Here is a 23,802-nt window from a genome sequence, read left to right as displayed (position 1 = left end):
TCGCTTTCGTGGCAGTGTGTTACAGTCCTAAGGAGACGACTTTCGATTACCTTATTTATAATTAGAAGTTACAGCCCTGTAATTAGATTCAAATACCTATCTACACCGCTTCTATCTGTACAAGGCAATATTGAAAATGATTATACATTTACTTGGAATATAGAAAACCTCGCCATGTTACGAATAAATATGGAACTAAGGCTTCCTTTGATCACTTTAGAAAGTGATTAACGCAACCTTAGGTTAGGATTTTTATATTATTGGTTAGACTATACATCGATATTTCCTTAAAATGTTACATACAGTTAAATATAAAGGTTTTTTTTTAAATTTCACAAGATAATCTAGATTAAATTCTTTCTAATTGTTTGAATATATTGAAAAATGAAGAAATTTGTGTTTAGTGAACTTTAAAATTTATAGACAAAATATTAAGATACGATCTTTAAATCCGGTTAAAATATTGTAATTATCGAATTGAATATTTTGTACATTATTGTCGAATATTTAACTAGAATTTCTTCTTATTTTGTATTTCAATTGGAATTTTCTAAATTGTGTACTCAATTATTACAGAACAATATTAGACTACTCAATAATCTATAAAACTATTTTATTTTAAATGTTGTTATCACTTCGAGGGGGAATACAAATATTAAAAAAAAAATAACACAAAATTCAACATAAAACTTGTAAATAAAATGTGCTAACAAGCGGCAAATGCAAATATGGCGTTAATTATTACTTAAATATATTGTTAGTATTATTTTGTCACATTACTATTGAATACAATTTGCATTCACCCCGGCTATAGGCATTAAATCTAACTTAACCTACATCTCTTCAACTGAAGAGATCCAGAGCTCGCCACGTGGATAACTTAGGGTGCTTAACAAGTATATCAAACAGTTTATTTTTAAAACTTAACGCACGAGAGACAAGAATCTATTCCCTTATACATTATGAACCTATTAAAACTTTTTCAAGGGTATAGAAAAAGAAATAAGTCTAAAATACACTAAAAACAGAATCACTCTAGAACTTATAAAATCAAGTAAAGAGGATTTTAATATAAGAACTTGTCTCTTTACACGTTAGAGTTTCGAAATTCAAAAAGCTAACGAAAGTTACGATTTTTTTTTAAATACGGGAATAGGCCTTCAATTATCATATTATGAGATACCAACAGAGCGACTTTTTATCGGTCTATAGTTAGATAGTTTCGGACGAAGCCAACATTATCGGTGAATTACTATAGAGTATGTATTGTTAAGAAGAAAATTAGTACCGCGCAACACTAGATTATTGGCATAAACTAGTCTTGGGCTTAATCGGACATCTGCAAGTGCGCACCGTACTAGTACAATTGGGAAAACGTACTAGTACACACTTTTAGTACCCTTAGTACTTCAGATTTGTGAGAAGACAATAGCATGAATAGAATATAACAATGGTTATAGATTACTTCACATCAAATTTTAAGCAGGGTCAATCATATGTTATTAGCGAAAATAAATTTAAGTTATAAATGATTTAAACCACTTTTGATTCTTATTACCAAAGGTGGATGCTTCAATCTGGCAAATATACAATCAAATTAAACAACGAAGAAGCGAACACCGATATCGTGTAGTGTACTAAAAGTGCCAAATGTCCGATTAACAGAAGCCGTTGGGTAACGTTACTTTTAGTACAGTGCTGAGTAACATTACTTTTTAGTACATTGTATGTGTACTACACAAGACTAGCATAAACGTCACATCTCTAACTGACAGCTGTCAATGTCATTAGAAGGATTGAGATTCGCGCGCATTCCTGACGAGTGACGAGATCTCTAGTGCAGTGTTAAAATTGATATCGCTAGTTACAATTATAGTAATTGTTTAAATGGACATATGGTTTGTATACATATTCATAGTAAAACGCCCGATTAAAAGTCTAGCCTGTGGAGTCTCTAAGAAAAATTATCCAATCCCAGAAATTTTTACAACAAAAATGTAGATGTTTTCCGTAAAATAATTACTATAGACATATAACAAACCATCACACGAAATATAAAATCAACATAAAAAACATACAAACGATTCAAATCTATTGACAATCTACAATCGGTAGTCTAAAAAAACCAACACCAAGTATACAAGTACAAAATTAGGTATACAAAAAATTACATGACGTTTTATTTCCATTAGAGCAGACCCACCTTTGACTAAACTATCGCACAACTGAGGTGCGATTGTCAATTGTTTCGCAGCCTTCAACTGTTTAGTTGCACAAATAAAATGGAGTAGTATCCGCACCTCCATATATGCTCATAGGAACCCAATCGAGATTAAACAGTCGTCCAATAGTTTAGTCATAAGTGCACACTTTTAGACAACGTTTTTGTACAGTCAGCTGCTAATATGTATACACTTACAAAGCATTGAAAACTTGTTCATGTTTCTAGTTTTAAAAATATTCAATGATGTATCTGTCCAAACACTTTCCGACCATGAATAAATGTAATTAATGACTTCAATTTATTTAATATACAAGAAGGTAAGATTTGTAAATGTTTACATCGTTATGCCGCTGACTGTACCAAAGTACTAGATGACGTCATAAAATTGAGATATGTTACAGTCGTGTAGTACATAACTATTTTTCAAGTCCTTATAAAGGGCTTTTTACATACAATTTCACATACAAATACATGTTTCATTTTAAAGATATCGCTCATATGTTTGTTTCAATTCTGTTCCAGATTTCAATTCTCCCCAAACCATTTTATAATATTCCCGTAATAAATAAATGGCTATTATATGACAATATTACATTTTACTATTTAAATTGATATATTTCGCGTTACTAACTGTAACTTTAGATTTAATAGTGTTGCCATATTAAAGAATTTATTGCTATAGAAAAATATAAATAAACTGTCAAAATGAAAGGCACCCATGGTTCACTGCGCTGCGACATCACCGACATTACAAGAGAAAGGGAACCATACAATAGACTTAATATATTTTAGGCTCAATTTAACAAAAGTTACTTAAAAAATGTTTTGGGAAAATACATAGTTTTTTAGGTAACTTATTTTGAAATCGTATTGTTGACAGTTTTATAAATATTGTGAAGAATGTAGGTAGTTTTAAGAAATAGTTAAAGAACAAACGAAAGGAATTTAGTTAGATTCTTAGGCCGTATCTATATACGTTTAATATAAGAATTGAATTTTTAATTTTATAAAAGGGGAAAGATGTGACAAAAAAGGGAAGGGAAATATCGAAGTATTGAATATCAAGTCATATAAGTATAGAAAAGGACAAATAAAGAAAGAGATGCAAATACGATTTTTATTAATTACAATGTTTACTGAACATACAACCGAATACCGACATTCAAATAGGTACAATGTACCTCCCTCAGACTGAAGCCCACTACATGTGTTCAGTTCTGACAATTTAACCTTTGACTAAACTATCGCACAACTGTTGTGCGATTGTCGATTGTTTCGCAGCCAATTCATTTGTTTAGTTGCAAAATTAAAATCGAGTAGTGCGCACCTTCATATAAGCTCACAGGAATCAGAGACTAAACAGTTGTGCGATAGTTGGGTCAAAGGTGCGTGCTCTAAACAGTTGTACTGTCAGTTTTAGTTTTGGTTATAGCCTACATAACTTTAAGTTAGATCTGAGCGTTCGTAGCGAACTTAAGGAGTACAAAGTAAAATGTTTCAGTATTAAAGATGTAAAGAATTGTTGTGTGTTCCCTTTTCCCGCGTTATTCGCATTATTCCCAACCGTCACCGCGCTCTGTCCCCACGTGGGGACAAATGAGAATAAAAAGTTTTATCCGTCCCAACTTTTGCGACAAGGTGACGGTTGGAACTTATTTTATTTCATAACGGTTCCATCTGTCACCTTATTGGTGATAGTGGGACTAAAAGGTGGGATGGATGAAACTTTTTGTTCTCATCTTTTCCCACGTGGTGACATAGCGGGGTGACGGTTGGGAATAATCCCGTTATTGTCGGCTGTCCGCATGCGCGTGTCCTACCTGCGGCGCGTGCGGTGCGCCGGCGCGCACAGGTACAGCAGCAGCAACAGCAGCGCAAGACAGCGCGCCAGCAGCAGCGCCGCCGCCGCCGCCAGCCGCGCCAGTCGCGCCACGCACCGCGCCAGCGCGCGCGCCGTGGCGAGCTCCGGCCGGTATCATCCCGTGCCGCACTTGCCGCTCTCGAATACGCCCTGTGACACAAACCACGCCCACTATTATATTAAAAACTTAACACTTGTATGCAGTCGCTGAAATCCGCGGTGTTATTATTTTGTGACAAGATAAACTCCGGATCGTCTTAGAACAAATGAGATAGCAGTGTATTGCGTAAAATATGGGAATAATAGAAAGCGAGATAAAAGGACTGTTTCTTTCAAAGTGGGACACCGCGGTATTCCATGATTGTAGTCAGCTGTATCAATATATACATTTACAAACTTACATATGATATCCGCATCTACACTAATATTATAAAGAGGAAAGATTTGTATTTTTAGACTTTTATTCTATTGAAATAACTCAAAAATTACTGGACCGTTCTTAAAAAATTGCACCATTAAAAAGCTATGTTATCACTGAGTAACATAAGCTATATTTATACTATTTTTTAATTTCAAGAGGGAGTAGTCGCATGCCACAGCTAGTCAAAAACAAATAGTAATATTCGTTGCACATGTTATGCTGACTACAAAGTAAACAAGTATACCTTTCGGAAGAAGGGCGAGAAGGCGACGAGCGAGTCTCTAGTGAGTGGCGCGGCGTGCAGCGGACAGCGCGCGTCCTGCGCACACGCAGCCAGCAGCCGGCGCAGGAACGCCTCCAGCTGCGGCCGCCGCGCGCGCGCCAGCGCCTCTGACGACCACAGCGCACGCGCAGGGAACGGGATCGCCGCCACCTACAACAGGATAAATATTTACATAGCGTTTACACATATAGTTGTCTCTGTTGTTTTAAATAGAAGGAAAAAGAGATGACTATATATTGTGCATGTTTTATCAATGGAAAATAAGTTAAATTAATTATAAATTTGAGTGTGGTTAAAGCATTAAAAACCATTTCTCGCTGAACTAAAGTGTACGCAGTTAATACTGAGTATATAGCGGGTATAAGATAGAAGTACCAGGACAGTATAAATAGTAGTAGACGTGTGTAGTGTGATAAGGGCGTGGTTTAGCAGTAGAACTGAGGTACTAGGCGCTTATATTATAAAACAGCAGTAGAGGTGTATGCGTGGGTAGCAGTAGAGCTGTGTAGTGTGATGAGGGCGTGGCCTAGCAGTAGAACTGTGCTATCCAGAGCTCATAACAGCGTTGAAGGTGTGTGCGTGGCGTGAAGTGTGATGGGTGACTAGCAATAGGTCTGAAGTACCAGGCGCTCCTACAACAGCGATGGTGTGTGTGTGTGGCAGTCAACTGTAAAATGTGATGTGGGCGTGGCCTAGCGGTAAGACTGAAGTACCAGGAGCTCATAAAACTGCAGTAGGCGTGTGTATCAGTACCTTGTTGCCGTAGAGGCGGCGCATGGCGAGGTAGAGGTCGCGGAAACGGCGGTAGCGGCGCAGCAGCTGCCAGTGGCAGTGCGGGCCGAGCCACACGCGCACCTCGTACTCGTGGTGCGTGCCCGCGCCCGCGCCGCGCACCACCCACCCCGGTATGCTCACCACCTCCGCTACAAACAAAACACATTATTACCACGTATAATTTTTTTTTTGTAATTACATAAAACTAACTGTTGCTCCTAACTTCGTCCGCGTGAAATAATAAAAATATGTTTTTAGGCTATAGCCTATGTTACTCACTGATAACGTAGCTTTTTAATGGTGTAAGAATTTTTGAAATCGGTCCAGTTGTTTTTTAGGTAACTCAATACATACAAAAATCCAAAAATACAAATGTTTCCTCTTTATAATATTAGTAATGATATAGATTTCAACTTACCAAAATTAATAGGATGTGATAGGCCTAGCGTTGTAGTGTCATCCTGTAACATGAATATTTGTTAATTAAACATTACTTTAACTTAACAAATTGTTAGTAACTTAAAAATAACAGTAACATTTAGAGGTCCAGGGCCGGGGCCGGGCAGGGCGGGCGCGCGTGGGTCGGCAGAGAGCGGGTCGCGCCACGCCCCCTCGCACGGCAGCTCGTCATTGGACGTCGATACATTATCCGACGCCTCCGCTTCCGTCTCTTTTAACCTGAAAGCACATCAATAAATGAAAACATATATAATTACCTTTCTGATGGTCAAAATTGGCCTAGTAGTTTTTGAGTTATTTCAATACATACAAAAAATCAAAAATACTAATCTTTCCTCTTTATAATATTAGTATAGATAAAACTAGCCTAGATAGATAAAAAATATAACCTATGTTACTCACAGATATACCAGAGAGAAATTACCTTTCTAACAGTGAAAGAATTTTTAAAATCGGCCCAATAGTTGTTGAGTAATTTCTTAATACAAAAACACAAATCTTTCCTTATAACATTTGTATAGATTACACGAGTTGCTTATTATGTGAACTACCCTCTCATTCTTATACAACCATTAGAGGCGATGACATAATCCTTAATTCTAATAGACATAAAGTCTCAAATACACTTATCGATTGTATGATCGTTACTGACCTATTTAGTAAAGGATCTTCAAAGGTGTGTTCTTCATTATGTTCAGTGGCGACGTGCATGTCGCTCTCGGACAGCGTGAGGGAAGGTGTCTCCTGTATGGGAGTGACCATGATGGGTCTCCTGCTCGCCTGATTGTCGAAGAACGAGTACTGCAGCGCCATCTCTAGCCGGACGTATTTCTTCTGCAGCTCTTGGAGCACCTGTAGAATGGATGACGTAGATAGAATTGCACTACATTGAATTGTCTTCTATTGAACTAGAGACTGGCCACCGAAGGAGTTTAGTCGGTAAACTCACATAACCCTGTCTTCCCCCAGAAGGAAGGGTATTTTTTTGAAGATTTCACCCCAATACTAAAAAAAAGGTAGGTAGAATTTGCTAAATACACGAGATTATGATACTCGAAGAAATTCTGTAGACGTAGATTTGTAATTGGCTGCTCATCCTCCTAATATTATAAATGCAAAATTTTAGATGGATAGATGGATGTTGTTAGAATTTGAAGCCTAAACGGCTGAACAGATCTCGATGAAATTTAGTAGACGTAGAGGATAGTTTGGAACACATAGGATACTCACTTTTTTATTCCACGCGGACGAAGTCACGAGCGAAAGCTAGTTTTTCATATTTCTACTATTTTGAATGTAAGTCTACCGTGTATTTGATTATCTTATTAAGTGTATATATTTACCGCTATTTGTCTATTCAATTCCTCCTTAGAGCAGTCGTTCTCCAGCGAGGAGATGACGAGGAGCTTCTGCGTGGCGATGCGCGAGCACAGCCGCTGCATCGCGCGCAGCGCCTCCGCCTCCGTCACCTGCCGGCGACCCTTGTCTCCTGATAAATAAAGGTCAATTTACAACTGAACAAGTAAAAAGTTTTTGAAATTAAAAAAAGAGAAACGAAAATAATTACTTGGATGGATGTTTATTAGAATGCATCTCCAATTTATCACAGAAACATAGAATCAGTATCAATCTCATAGACTATTAACTATTTTTTTTTCGCGCGGATGCTGTCGAAGGAAAAAGCTAGCTTATGTCACCCAATGATAGTCTTTCAAATAGTTAAAATATTTTTGCAAAGTGTAAAGTAGTTTCGTAGCATATTACATACAATCATATTTCCTCTTTATGAATTACTAGCTTTCGCCCGCGACTCGTCCGCGTGGAATTAAAAAAACAAAAACAAAAGTGAGTGGCCTATGTGTTCTTCCAGAGTATCCTCTACGTCTATGCCAAATTTCACCGAAACCCGTTCAGCCGTTTAGACTACAAACTCTAATAAACATCCATGCATCTAAACTTTTGTATTTACAATATTGGTAAATAATTATAAATATACAAAATTATTAACAACGCCATCTATCGGTACTGTTCTTTAGTACATTATCTTCAAAATTACCTGTAACCCTCTTCCGATATTTGATTCTCTGATGTCTTTCTTCAGGCGAACGTTCTACTGAACTCGAAGACTGACCTTCCACTATTCTCGGCTGAAATACAATATTTCTGATTATTTTACTACGTTGAATCTCCACAAACGACCCAATTATAAAGCTCATCTAACTTCAATTCGTTTCGTAAACGTCGCTTTCAATAAAATTTTCGCGTAGCCGCCTTATCATTTAACATTTTATTTACATAAATATAGTTTCAGTACTTGGCCGAAAAACTCTTAATTAATCCAGAATCGCGCCATCTTGTAGCAGGATAGATAAATAATTATGGCATATATTTAATTACATTATAACTAGCTGTTGCTCGCGATTTGGTCCGCGTGATATAAAAAACATAGCCCATGTTACTCACTTCTAACATAGCTTTTAATGATGAAAGAATTTTTAAAATCGACAGAGTAGTTTTTAGGTTACAACAAGACAAATCTTTCCTCTTTATAATATTAGTATATACCTTGCAATAATCCTCAGTACTGGACATATCATCGCTGTCATCAGGCGGGGCGGGGCCGAGGCGGAAGCGGGGGCGGGGCTGGTCGGGGTGCGCGGGGGCGGCGGCGGGGGCTGGGGCGGAGGGCGAGCCGGGGGCGGAGTCTCCGGGGAACGCCTTGGGAGTGCTCGTCGCCGTGTGGAACGTCTCCTCGGTGGGGAGTGCTGAGTTCGGCGAGGGGAGCGGGTCTAGACTTAAACTCAAGCTGGAATACATAAAGAGAGGATATAGTTTGTAGTGACTGAACAATTGAGAGTGCAAAAATAAACAAGTAACAAGAAGACATACTAACTTAATATTTATTTGACATAAGTTAACATGGGTGTTGAATTAAAAGACTTGACTGGCACAGTGTATAAAAAATCCAAAATGGCTGTCACAAACTAGCAGATGACGATTTTGCATAAACGCTTCAATATTTGTTTTACATCAAAAGGGCATGAAAAGTAAAATTTTGTCCAATATTTTAAATTCAAGATGGCCGCCATTACAAAATGGCGATCAGTTACTTTGTAATAAGTATTGAAATTAAAATGACTGTTATTGTGCGTACCTCATCTTCTTGTTCTGGAAGAGTTCTCTCTCCGCGGCGGAAAGGGGGTCGACAGAGTCAAGTGTATCGCTGGTGTCGAGGGAGTTGTTGCGAGCGTGGCGCAGTACCAGCTCCGACTTGCTTCGCTTCACGCCAGTAGGGGTCGCCGGTGGCGTGTCGCTGTCGTGCTCTGCAAACATATTTATCATTTACAACCTCAACAGTACGCTGGCACAGTACAGTTACCATGGTAACAGTAAATGTTAACCAATGTCAAAAACATTTTTTATAATTCCATGCGGATGAAGCCACACGAGAAAAGTTAGTCTATACTAATATTATAAAGAGGATTTTTTTGAGTAGTCCGAGTATTTTTGGTATTCTTTTTGTATTAAAATAACTTAAAAATTTTTGGGTCCATTTCAAAATTTCTTACACCATTAAAAAGCTACATGATCAGTGAGTAACATGAGTTGTTATTTTATCTATTTTGTAAGTGATTATACAGTGTATCCAGTAAGACAGTCACCAGCGTCAGCGGAGGCCGGCCTGGCGCCGCGCAGCGCGCGCTGCAGGCCGCGGCGCTGCGCCCCCAGCGCGGCCAGCTCCGCCTGCAGCCGCTCCACCTTCACGCGGTGCGACGCCACCGTCGCCACGCGGCTCTGCAGCTCCTGCTCCAAATCCTCCAACTCTTTCTTCTATAAAATATTAAACAAAATAATAAAAAAAAATGTTATCTGCAATCGATTTCAAAGCCATCTATTTACGTGACAATACAATCTTCTCTATCACTTGCGATCTTATTTGTACATTAAGTTCAGAAATATGTCAATACTTTGTGTGAGCAGCCGGCGTTCATCGATTTATAAAACACTAGCTTTCGCCCGCAACTCCGTTCGCGTGAATTAAAAACCAAAGGGAGTAGCCTATGTGTTCTAGACAATCCTCTGTATCCATACCAAATTTCATCGAAATCCGTAAAGCCGTTTAGGCTACAAATTCTAACAAACATCCATCCATCTAAACTTTCGCATTTATAATATGAGTATGATTTATCGCAATAAATAAGAACATTTAATTATATACAATGCAGATGAAACTATTTTAAAGAAAATCATAAGATACTTTCTAAATTTTATTTTTCAGTTACAGATTTTTCTATCTACCCTACCATAATTATATATAGTACTGTAGTTTAGTACTAACATGCCTGTCGACGGTGTCCTTGATGGTGATCGCGGTGTTGGGCTCGCACTGCTGCAGCAAATGCATCAGGCTCTCTGTCGACGTCTCCGACGCAGGACTATCAGGACTTGGACTGGAACTCTACAAGAAACATTATTTCTATACTTCTGTACTATTATAATAAAGCGTGAACACACTTCTTTGTTGCCTAAGACGTCAGCAATTACAGCATAATTTTGAATAATTCTTCTTTTAATAAAAACCCCTACACTTACGTCACGCTTTAGGCTATATTTTCAAGCCATTAAACTTAACGGGTATATATTGGATAAAAACCCTAATGTGGGAAAGAGAGCATAAGTTGCTGCCAACATCAAGGAAACAAGGTTGCCATGGTTTGTCATGTCATGTAATTTTGACATTTGCAATTGATAATTTGACAAATTTAAAGAATAAAATAAAAATTTCTTAATTTTATGCGGATGAAGTCGCAAGGGAACTGCTAGTAGATTAGACAATACGAGCACAAACTATACAATTAGTAACTATAAAACAGAAATGTGAGAACGATAGAAAATTAAATAACATGTAATAAAATATAGTTTTAAGATAACGCCAAAACAAGTGACAAGTAATATTAGTACAGTAAAAATTAGTAAATCAATATATAATTAAAAATACAGCATATAAAAAGTAATTTAAATTTACAAGCACATCACAAACAAAAATAAACTAAAAAACCACTCAACAAACCTTATTCAGTTCGAATCCTTTTCCCAGCAGTTCCTTGACGCTGTTTTTGACAAAAGACTTCAGCTCTTTCCTCTTGACAACGAGTTTATCTTGCAGATTTGATATCTCAACCTCCTCTTTTTCTATCTACGCAACACAAGGGAAAAAGCAAAATAATAGAGCACTAATATTTTTACTTTTAAACTCTAGAAAATTTAAAAAATATAATAAAAAAGTACACATTCTTAAGAAATGCGTTATTATCAAAATAATAATTAATTTGTTTATTGTATAGATCGTAAATTAGTTTTATACCATTAAGATAGTAGAATGTATTTAAATAAAAAAATAGTGCTCTATTAACAATAAATAATAGCATAAAAACAACAATAAATTGATTTATCAAGCTTCATAATGCATTTAATTTAAACTACAGTAAAAAACACACAGAAAACGAAACAACGAAAATTGCTATTTAAAATATTGAAAGTGTTGCCATAAAAATTAATTAAACAGCAACAAAACAAGACATCTACTGCAATGTGGGACAAAGCTAAAAATACCGAGCGCTGGGAAAATATAAACAATCGAAATGATTGTTGCAAAGTGAGTGCTCATCGATGAACCACTACTATTGGTTTCAGAATTAAGATTAACTAAATCCACTGAAGCGATGTCGATAAAAATAACACATATAAAAAAAACATACAGACGAATTGAGTACCTCCTTCTTTTGGGAAGTCGGTCAAAAATATACCCCAACATATTGTCAAATATTGATTGATTTTTTGACTATTCTATAAGTTGATTGTTTACAATACAAAAGCTCGAGTTTTGAAATGCAATAACGACTACAAGACTTTATTACTAATATAAAAAACAGATCAATATAAACTGCAATTCAGACTAAATATTTCTGGAATAAAATCGAATTGTAATATTTCATCTAAAACTCACTTCTCTTGTATTAAAATCTCGAATGATTCTCACTCAGTTCGAAAACCAATAGTAGTCGTATCTGCAGTAGAATGTATAGTACATCGACCTCGTATGTGTAACATTATCGCTTTATTGCTAAATAAATGTTACGATAGCGTTACTGAGATGTTTTAACTATATCTTGTCACGTGAAGGTTAAACGGAGAAAGTTAACCATGAACGAAATTTAATATAAAACTTGTATACATCACGTTCATGAAATAGTCAAATATTTAAAATAAGAAAATAGACGAAACTATAAAATATTGTCATCTCTTTCAATCCTATTTAAAAAAGCCGAGGTAACGCGTCTTTTTATTCTACAAAAAAAAATAAGGTTTGGGATCCACAAGCGTTAACTGAAACTCCTTGTACAGCGCTGTTCTCCTGGTACCTGGTACTAGGATAGTATGACTCACGTGTGCGCGCGCCGCAACCTCCGCGGCGCCGTGTCGCTGCACGCGCGCTGCCAGCTCTCGCTGTCGGCAGCGCAGCGCGCGTCTGCGCAGCGCCCAGCCGCGTTCCAGCGCGCGCCAGTCGCCCGACAGCCGCCGGCATGCTGCAGCGTACTCCCGCTCCATTGCTGAACGCTCCTAAATAATACACCGATAATATAGAATCTATAAAAAAAACATATAGATAAATTGAGTACCTCCTTCTTCTGGGAAGTCGGTAAAAAAATCTTACTAATCTTATAAACTATCGCATGTTACATGGAGAACGTTAGTTATGAGTGTGGAAGGGTACACCGGTAGAGGTAGACCTAGAAAGAGATGGATGGATTGCGTGAAAGGTGACAAGATCAAGGGAGTGATGACTGAGATGACGGATGATAGAGTTATATGGAGGACAAAAACCGGTTGTGCCGACCGTGTCGTTTCTTAGAAGGAAGTCTGGAAGAACACAGCCGGTGTCCGCTTTTCGTTTATTTTAAGTTCTATTCTGCTGATGACTGACCTCGTCGAGTTTCTTCTGCGCCATTAGCAGCTGTTCCCGCTCCTCATGCCAGCGCCGCTGCCGCTCCTGCTGCTGCAGCAGGAACTGCTGGCGCTCGCGTTCCAGCTCCGCGCGTTGCGCCTCGATACGCTCGCACTTTATCTCACTCTCCAGGTCACTGGAAAAACTATCTATTACTATCATACTAAAATATTTTTAATCGATACTGATAGATGGCGTTATAGTCATTTTAAATCACGCATACGAGATTTTATAAAAATCATTCTTCATACTAATATTATAAATTCGAAAGTTTAGATGAATGGATGGATAGATGTTACGAGTTTGTAGCCTAATCGGCTGAACGGATTTCGACAAAGGTGATGTAAGGACAGAGCTTAGTCTGGAAGAACACATAGGCTAGTACACTTTTGTTTTTTTTTTTAATTCCACGCGAACGGAGTCGCAGCCGTAAGATAGTTAAAATTAAATAAGTATGGATACATACGATAATGTGGTGTTGAGGTTTTCAGTACTAGCAGCGAGGTCTGTGGTGGACCAGGAGAGCAGCGAGAGGCGCGAGAGGTTCATGACGGAGGCGCTGCCCCCCTGCCGCAGCTTGGCCGCCTCCGCCGGGTCGTTGTAGCGGAACATGTTGGTGCGACCTAACAGCAAGATGCAACCTGGAACAACAACTTCAAATATAACTCTGTCGTACTAGGACTTCATAAAACAGACGCCGGCAACTTTTGACGTGACAATGGTTTTGATAAGGCAGAACGTATAGAAACGGGAAACATTCTATTTCTCTTTCGTTTAATTATATTTCTATTTATGTTACCCTGGCTGAGCTTCGCGGGTCCATCCAGCAAGACAGTGTTAAGCCAGCACTGCGCGGCGGGCGCTGGCAGCAGCGTGGCCACGCCCTCGCGCAGCACCACGCGGCAGTGCAGCGGCAGCACGCCCGCGCCGCTCAGTACGATGTCCGGAGTCGGAGATAGCTCTTCGCTTCCTATCACTGTTTCACCCTCCTGAATACACAAAAATACTTCATACTAATATTAGAAATGCAATAGTTTTGATGACCATTGCTACATATCGTATCAAAACGGAAGTCAATGAAATTTTTGAAGAAAATATGGATGTAAGAGAAGCGTTCTACATCTGTGACAAATTCCATCAAGATCGGTTCAACCATTTTAGATAAATAGCAGCAAACTTTCGCATTTACAATATTAATAGTCATGATAAATGAGAGAAATTCGTAAAAATAATATTAATCCTAAGTGGATAAAAACTTACCTTAAGATGGTATAGCGTGACGCCAGTTGACAGCAAATTGTCATCGATACCGACAAGATGTGGCATATCAGAGTCCAACACTACACCGAGGCCACTCTTGCGCAGCCCCAGCGCCTTCTGTTCCTGCAGGATTTGTTGTGTCTCGCGCCATTTCTCTGTCCACTTCTCTGTCAGGACTTTCTCCTGTGCTTCTTTACGTTGTAACGTCGCTAGCACCGCGGGTTCTGCTTCCACGGGGTTCTGGTCATAAAAAAATTGAACATGAAAAAAATTGACAAGGACGATAAAGATGAAATAGCGCCATCTGTTGGTTGCGTTTTAAAACAAAGATTTATACATTTTAAATTTAAACTAAGTAACTCTTATTTAAGAACACGAAAAATAAAAAAAAGATTTATGTAGAAGATTTCCCGTCACAATGGAATTTACATACAAACACACATAAATAAAAACTTACATATGGAAAACATTTCCTCTATTTATTTACCGTATTGTGTGTGATCTGCGCACGCAGCTTGTCGATCTCATCCCGCAGCTCGCGGATAAGCTTCACATTTGGATCCTCATTGATTGTGGGCTTGTTAATAATGTTCTTAGCGCGGTTGGCGTAGCGTAGCGTCGACAGCGTCTCACCGTAGTTGCAATCCGCTGGAGATATCTGGAAAAAAGACAAAATGCACCATAAACACATTGTTATAAGATTCATTTTAGCATGCATTGTCCGGAACATACAAAAATGTATCTTAAGCAGAAGGGTATAAGACGCATTTTTACTCACCGCAGCAATCATGATTGTCTTGGAATTACCGCCAAGGGAATCTTTAAGGAGCCATGTTAATACGGAATCTCGGTATGGGATGAACACATTCTTCTTTGTTTTTTGTGTACGAACTGAAAATTAAAAAAAATAATTAAATTAGCGATTCAAGTCATTCGAGAGTTCTTATGCCTAGGTCTTAAATATTTTGACTAACTGTCAGCCTGCTGGCTTGATTCTGCAAGCGCAGAGATGACGGAGCCGAGGGTGACGAGGGATTTGTTGATGTGCGCGCCCTCAACCAGCCGCTGACCTGTCGCGCCCGTAGCGTCCGCACGCTCGCTGTAACAACCTAACATCTATATCTCCGGTCTTCTAAATTGTGGAATAACTATAAAAAGGCAAATAAACCAGAAGAGAAAGAAAGAGAGTGTATGTGAGTGAGACAGAAGCATGTGTGAAATAATGAGTAAGAGAGAGAAGGGATAATGAAATCTCTTTAAAAAGTACCAGGCGATCATAACACAGTAGTAGGTCAATAGTTCACCTGCCGGCGAGGTCGACGAGGTGCACTTTGGAGAGAGTCTCACTAGGCATGTTGTTGTGACGCGTGTACCCGGCACGCACAAATGTGAGCGTGAAGATGGCGTGCGAGCGAGACGAAACATCGTTCATCTGCGTCGACGCGGTCGTGCGTTGCTGGTTGCCACGGGTCATGCACTCCTAGTACAACAGAATAAAAAGAAAATTAGGAAAAACGTCTAAAATAAACAAATTCTATGCAACAGATAACTTCAGACCTGTATGTCATCATAATCCGATACAAGATGTCTTGAGAGGTCTTGCACATAGGGTCCTAGTTTGGGATGTTCTCGGACCCTTAGGGAGTGCCCTGCATCCCCTGACAGCAGGTCCTTGACGCGTTCGTTGTAAATCTCCAGATAACTGACTTCCGTACGGTAGGAGGAACCTGACTCTTTTCCAGCCGCCATACGGGAGAACAGTTGCCGGCATATCCGCGGGATAAGACCTTGACATTCCTAGAAAAATTACCATAAATTCTGTAATTTCTCTCTTTCAATATCGCCATTTTGCTTATTTGACCTAAACATTGGCTATTGAATATACTTTCAATATTAACGAGCGATGGCGCTTCATCTATTAACTGAAAAGCATTAAAAATAAAATTCTTAACTATAAAGTTATCTGCCGTAAAATTGACACATCATCTGACCAAATAAACTATTGCATCCAATCTCCGAGTACCCCGGACGTGACAGTTTTCTATATTTTCTTTTTGTAACAAAGCGAACGGTTCACCTTCACCTGTTCCGAAAGTAATAAGAAGTACAAAGGCATGACAAATTCGGCTGTTTACACTGGGCGAGCGACGAAATCGACAATGACTCATTAGAAACCCGAGCGAATCTTAAATGATTTTTGTCGTTAAATCGCGTGAGTCAGCTATTAAGAAAAGAATTATAGAATCATTATCGCGTTATATGTGCTATCATGCAGATTGCTTAGAAAACAATTAAATACGGATGGCTTACTAGTCAGTTTACAATAATGGTCAATTGTGCATGATTCAGATGTGACTATAAAATTGCAAGCCTAACAAACTTTGCACTTATCGTTTAAAATTAAATAACAAACTCTTTGTAATGTACTCGTCAGGGATACTTAGAATACAAAGGAGATAGTACTAAGAAGAGTTCATTATTAGTACTGATAAATGGCCTAGTCCTGTTCATCTTGTCAATATTCAGTGACGCGTGACGTATATCGTTATCACATCACGTCGTGATAGCAAGCGATTTTGTTACAGATAAAATACAATTTACTTACATGTAAATGCATAACATTTTAAAAACTGACTAATATTTAATATAGTCAAGGCCACACTTATGTTATCCTGGTAATTTCTAAGATAACTAATCAAATTTAGACGGCTGGGTACTGGATTTGATGGAAGATGAACTCCTTAGACTAAAGCAATGACCCCCTGAGCTCCAGGAAGACTCAGCTGGGGTGCTTGATGACATTTACGAGTAAATTTTAGAGGTAGGTTACACTTACCGGAGATCCCATCATGGTGAATGTCTTCCCGCTGCCGGTTTGTCCATATGCGAACACACACGCGTTGTAGCCCTCAAACGCGCTGTCAATGACGTCCACACCCAGGTCAGAGAACACCTGAACAGTACACAATAAAATCATATGGCTCTCTTACACTCCTGTTATCCTGGTACAGTCCCTCAAAGTTTGTATGACTTTTAATGCATATGCAGTTTAATCAAAATTATTATAATATGATAGGAAGTAAGATAAATAAAGCTTATAATAAAATGCTATGCATTTTTAAGTTGTTTATTTTGGTTGAATAATTTACATTTAAATATATCGACATCGCATTAAAATTAGTGACATTGGCATTATCTTCCTGTGAACATTATGTTTGTATCTTCCTTATTCGTATGTATATCACTAAGCAGAACAAGAACTAAATGAAGATTTAATAAAACTAATCTGCACTAAGCGAGTGCTAAAATAACCTTTAGGATTCTGAGAGTGACAAATGAACTAACATACAATTAAGATTGCAATCGGGTAATTTCGCGTACGCCACATTCCCAAACGGAAATGAATTCGTATCCCACAATGCGTGTCAACGAACCGCACCTTATGCGGCCGTGACGTCATAGTCAGCCACCAGAACACACTAAATACAAACGTGATAAAATTTTATGGTGACAACATTTGCCAGTAGTTTCAATGTTTAAAGGTTAGTTCGCCCAAGAAAGTACCAGGATTACATAACGTAAGTCAGGCTGACAGGTACAACTAACAAAACGTAAATTATATAGAGGTACTCTCTTATGACTGTGTTATCTTAGATAAATCTTCATATGCTTATAACAAAGGATGTAAACGAACACCGTGACCGAGTTAGTTCAATTCGCCGGATAGGCCATCTGATTCGAACCGACGCCCACGGCCTGAGTATAACAGTCCACAGCGCCGTAGCCGAGCCGATGGGATAAACAACATTGTTTATATTACACTATGCGTTGCACTCAGGTGATCGATAAAAATATCCAATCTTAGTTCCGGGATTACCGGAGTAAAAATAATACCTGAATACCTGCTCTATATTACGATATGGACATTAAGTCTAGATTCATAGGGGCGTTATTATAACGCGCGTTGAACATTTATTTTCACGCGTTAAATAAGCGCCCGTGAGAGCTAAATTACTATTTAGGGAATTGTTATACTAGTATTGCGAGACATCACGACAATGTGAACAATAGTAGATGACGTAGGCAGACAAATAGTTTCTGCGCTAGTGATCTATTGTTACAAGTGATATTAATTCTGTTAGAATTTTAATACAAACTGTTTATAGTTTGCATTCATAAACTATGTCTTCCAAATGAAAACAGCGTATTTAAAAAAGATTTTATATCCAGCAGTGAACTGATTGCAACTTGCGATACAGTTTAATTTGCGTCTCCTTGTAGAGATTTCTATGTAAAACTGGTCAAAAGCTGATAGTATATATTATTTTTGATAAATAACAACCTTTTCCAGAATCCGCATAGTAATAAAGCAACGATCTATGCCAGAGGTTCCCAAACTTTTATTCTCCATGGACCCCTTATAATAATGATTTCAGGGGACAGCAAAACCAAATGGAGTTGTGCTGTCTGATGTGGCCTTTACTGAGAAGAGAAGATCAAAATTTGCAACTCGGTTTCCCCAAGTTTCCAACAATCGTGATCTCTCGTCGAGGTCCCAAGATCCCAGGGATCTGGATCACTTTGAGAACCACAGACTACTTATGTATATAGAATCAAATGTTTTACATTTAAATAGCACCTAGACTGATTCATTCCAATTCAGGGTCACACACACAATATAAGCAAACGTTACATTTTCCCACGCTTTATTTTTAGTAGCTCAGTATAAAATTAGTTAAATTCCGTAAAACTTCAATATCAAATGGATGCAGTAAATTTAATCACTCACATGTTTATCGTAAAACACATTTTGATAGTATATTCAAATGACAATATCAATTACATTGTTATCGACAAGTTTGTGATATAGACGTAAGTGAATTTATATGCATTTTATCTGACGAGCGTTTAATTTTTTTATAGTACAAGGTAACAAACGAGCAAGGGGCCATCGGAATTCGCGAAAGCAGTAAAACCGCTGCCAAAGACATCCGCATTTGCAGATGCGTCGCCTTTTATCAAAGGAGAGGACGCACAGATGGAAGATATTGCCCCTATTAGTCCTAACCCCCGCCAAATACCTTACCACACACCCACACGGCATAAATGTTTAAAAACAATTGGACGAACAAGTATGAAAGATGACGTCATTGGTCATTGATTAAAAATGGATTTTGTACTAGTGCATATTTACCTGTTCCTGTGACGCATAGTGACTGTCCCCATGGTCGTAAGACCAGTAGGAATGGTCGAATGTGAAATCCTTGTATTTCTCCCGGCTGCCATCGTTTTGCTCTTTGCTATTCTGAGAACAAAAGTATTACGTTATCTCGACTAATCTATTAAAAAGGAAGGATTTATATCTGTGTGTGTCACGAATAAACTCAGAAGCTACTGGACTGATTTAAGAAAAATTTTTAGCCAATACAAAACATTGTTACTGTGTAACATAATGTATGGAAATAAGATATCTTATTTTTTACTATACTTATTTATTATTTATTTATTTTACTACTGTACTATTGTAAATGTGAAAGTTTAGATGGATGTTTGATGGTGTTCGTAGTTTAAATGGTTTAACGGATAACGACGAAATTTTGCATGTGGATAGTCTGGAAGAACACATAGGCTACTTAGATTTATTTTTTTAATTACGCGGACAGAGTCGCGGGCGAAAGCTAGTAGACAATATCAGGATAGCGTAATACTGATAATATCTACAGAGTGATGGAAAATTCGTTGATTATCGCTAAGTAATAAAACTATAAACTGCTGAAAATCAGCTGAACATACAATACGTAGACATATGACCTTGATACTATATTTCCAGCTCAAAAACGTCGAGTATTTACACAAAAGGACAAATTAAATTATCCTATATGATCATTTTCAATGGAAATCAATTTATTTAGTTATTGAATGTTTTTAAACTATAGATAGACAACTTTTGTAAAATAAAAATTATATTTAATTAACTTAAATTCAAGCATATTTAAAAACCCAAATAAGATTCTCGTCAATACTTTTGCAATACAGTATTTTCTAACCGTATCTCTCCACTTCCTTAGCTAACGTAGGATAGGGTAGGATTCGGCAATGTGGAAACATGGTCACTCATTGATTTATTTTTGTAAAAAGTGCATTTATCCCCACTTACCCATATTGTTATCCTTGTTTTGGGCAAGGAGTGAAAGAGACGTATATTTATTGCATCTGTGCTCACGGTAACTTTGATCGTCAGCTGTTATCGCGACATGCGTTACATAAAAACGATATATTTAATGTGCCGGAGCACTTAAAGGTACCGTATTTTGCTTTGGTTATTGACCTTCCGGCTATTTTAGTAACAAAGTATAATTAAGAAAAGTATTACAATTTAAAGGATTTTGCGACTTCGTGAAATGACAAACTAAAATGGATAAGACGAGTTACATGGATTTTTGTATTTTATATTTGAAATCTATTTAGGGCAGTGGTTCTCAACCTTAAGTTTTCAACAACATTGTTTGCACCTCCCCGGTGTTTATAAATACGAAATGTATGGATGGATAAACGTCTCTCGTCATTAATCACCGTTGGAGAAAATAATTTGGAACTGATAGACAATAGACTATTTATTTTGTTTCAATCACATGAATTAAAAAAAAAACACTGTTATAAGTGGCGGTGTACAGTAAGGTTGTGTTACAACGTCACAGTACGTACGTCGTGTGTGGTATGTGTGGACTACGTCACTTATAACGAAGGGCTGGAGTTTTTATAACTTACTTTGTTTATTTTATTCTATTTAAAGACTATGAAATAAGTAATTGCTTTTAAAATAACGTTTTCTACAATGAGATACAGATAGGATTTTTTATTTAGTGTTTAGACACAGGACACAAATAAACAAACAGGTTTTGCTTTCATCTTAAATTCGTCGCCTTGGATTTTAATCAGTTGGAATATTTAATATATTCATTGTATTAGGAACTAGCTCTTAGTCTTAAGAATTTTAAAATTGTTACTTGGATGGATGGATATTTGTTATCACGTAATACGAAAACTGCATGTATCTGGATTTAAATTTGCTATAAGTGTGGAATATAGTCTGGAAGAACACATAAGCGATTTTTTTTTTAAATTTCGCACAGACATTCTTGTAACTGAACTAGTCTAAGATAAATAACATTAAAATAAAATACAAGAAATAAGTAATAAAAATTTCTTCAAGGAGAGTGCATTCTATAGTTAATTTGACATAGAGTTACAATTTTAACATAAAATTATCCAATTCAATAAACAATTTTATAATCTGTAATATCACTTTAACATAAACACAATTACTTAATTTGCATGCTGCAATTAAATGAACAAGGAAACAATTAAAGAAAATAACTGGCCTGCAAGTGGATTAAACACTTGAGTACACACAAAGGTCGGTATGAGTAACAACCAAATAATAATATGTCACTATACAGTCAGGAAGGAAAATGATACTGTAATTTCTATTGTTACTGTTTTTTTTTCAACAGCTACTTGCTTGTGCTTTTATTCTCATAAATTCAACACATTCCATACCACTATTATTTTAACACTAGCTTTCGCCAGAGGCTCCGTCCGCATGTACTTAAAAGTAGCCTTTATATTCTTCCAGAGTATCCTCTACATGTATGGCAAATTTCATCGAGATCTATTCAGCAGTTTAGACTACAAACACTAACAAACATCCATCCATCTAAACTTTCACATTTATAATATTAGCGATTATGTTTTTAACAATAAACAAAAACTCACTTCAAGACAAAAAAAATCGTACTTTTCGTAAACTTTTTAAACACTAAACAACTACTGGATATCTTTTAGTTTTGAAAGTAGGAAAAATGACTATTCCGCACCAACCAAAAAAGAATTTTAAATCGCAGCATAAACAATATACATACATAGTAACTTATTGAAGAGAGTAGCTCCTCCTTTTTGAAGTTAGTTAAATAGTGAAACTAGACAAGAAAGGGATACTGAATGTATAAGTGATCAATATTATGGTCAGTGTTTGCAATTTTGTACATTACAATTAAATGTTTTGATTTGTAATACTTTGCGCACTTTTAATTTATGATAAGTGGATACTTCCCCTTCCATGGGTCCCCTACTTTGGAAAAAGAAAACACTTACTTTTACAGTGAGGAGTCTTGTCTTTTTGCCATCCATTTGAACAATGAGTTTTGCATTCATGTCCTTCTCCCTAAAAAACAAAACAATATTAAATACACTTCTAGTCATACTTATATTATAAATAAGCTTCGACCAACACCTCAAGAAGCTCTCGCTAGACAGTTGGATTAAGGGCCTGATTCAAAAGGCGGTTATTTTAGAAACCGCACGCATAGTGAAGAGGTTCCTGTCTCTGCAGCCCTGACCACTGGTTGCTTGAGTCATCGGATTCTGCAGCCGGTGGTGCTCTATTATTTATATTCTATTTTATTTTTATATCAAATCTTTTAAAATGTACTGTATAGAAAATAAGAAATAAAGATATATGGAGTACAGATTATAAATAACAAAGTTTATATGATGGATATTTAAAACAGAATTAAATACCATTCGATGAAATTAATGTTAGTTTTTTACAAAATTTAAAATATGGGCTATTTTGAAGTAAATATAAGTTTCATTTTTACCATGACTGTTTTTATTTAAAGTAATTATTGGCTTTGTAAATATTTAATTCATAACATTTAACATGAATCTTATATGAAACAGCCATTTGTAATCACATGAGAAATAAAAAAACTGTTTATAGCATAAGACAATCTGACACCCAATGTAAACGCTCAGACATTTGTTAGTAAACAAAAGGAAATAAACACATTGCATAAAAACTTTATGCTCAAGCAAAATTCAACCTTATATAAATTATAGTTCTTTGTAACTGGGTCATTATCTTTTTGCATTTTTTTGGCAACTTTCATTTAAATGATCTGCCGAAGTACAGTTCGCGCTCCAAATGCACTCCAACCGTGAAAGTCATTGCCGTTCTTCATGACATCATACACTTTTTGCACTTTCAAAAACCTAATAAGACTTTAAAACCCTTCCTTAAACGTCATAAATATCTCATTTAACTGCAATACGACATTGCTTTGGTCATTATGACATCTATTATTGTATTTTACTTGTATGGGCGTACAAAACATGAAAATGTATTGTCTAGTTTTGTTACAAATAAATTTTAATTCTAAATATTATCCGATTAGGATATAATTATCAACTTACCTTTGATTGAATGGGCGAACCCTTACGGCTACCTTTACAGATGCCATTGTCACACATTATATTGTAAAAATTAGATATTTTTAAAAATCACATCTAACACAAATACGACTCTACAAAACGAGTTGACATTTTATCCAATACATTTGATTTGACAGCAGTAAACCAACGACTCCGATAAACCAACTGAGTATTGCCAATTAAAATATTACCCGGCCGTGAAAGTCGTATAAAAAGTCATATGCATAAGAAAATTGTGATT

General features: G+C 37.0%; 1 protein-coding gene across 1 annotated transcript; it reads right to left on the bottom strand.

The window, feature by feature from the left end:
* Positions 1–3,523: 3,523 nt before the first annotated feature.
* On the bottom strand, positions 3,524–23,792 carry LOC106101094 (kinesin-like protein KIF16B). Its single transcript, XM_013280204.1, has 27 exons — positions 23,544–23,792; positions 22,443–22,512; positions 19,483–19,593; positions 17,125–17,241; positions 15,846–16,085; positions 15,593–15,768; positions 15,263–15,387; positions 15,067–15,179; positions 14,776–14,946; positions 14,289–14,528; positions 13,828–14,017; positions 13,495–13,669; positions 13,008–13,164; positions 12,470–12,643; positions 11,094–11,219; positions 10,362–10,481; positions 9,685–9,853; positions 9,177–9,345; positions 8,588–8,828; positions 8,079–8,169; positions 7,366–7,511; positions 6,675–6,874; positions 6,100–6,241; positions 5,982–6,024; positions 5,543–5,712; positions 4,751–4,939; positions 3,524–4,235 (listed from the first exon to the last, which is right to left on the bottom strand). The coding sequence occupies exons 1-27, from the start codon at positions 23,588–23,590 to the stop codon at positions 4,200–4,202; spliced, it is 3,948 nt and encodes a 1,315-aa protein (XP_013135658.1). The 5' UTR covers positions 23,591–23,792; the 3' UTR covers positions 3,524–4,199.
* Positions 23,793–23,802: the final 10 nt, after the last annotated feature.

This window comes from Papilio polytes, unplaced genomic scaffold, assembly GCF_000836215.1.
Source record: "Papilio polytes unplaced genomic scaffold, Ppol_1.0 DF824024.1, whole genome shotgun sequence".
Classification (NCBI taxonomy): Eukaryota; Metazoa; Arthropoda; class Insecta; order Lepidoptera; family Papilionidae; genus Papilio; species Papilio polytes.
This window is presented reverse-complemented; position numbering and strand designations above follow the sequence as displayed.

Coding starts and splice junctions, on each gene's coding strand:
- LOC106101094 (XM_013280204.1), bottom strand. CDS start 23,590: ATGGCATCTGTAAAGGTAGCCGTAAGGGTTCGCCCATTCAATCAAAG. Junction 12,644..13,007: donor CGCAGAAGAAACTCGACGAG/GTCAGTCATCAG, acceptor TGTATTATTTAG/GAGCGTTCAGCAATGGAGCG. Junction 6,025..6,099: donor CCGGCCCTGGACCTCTAAAT/GTTACTGTTATT, acceptor TTCATGTTACAG/GATGACACTACAACGCTAGG.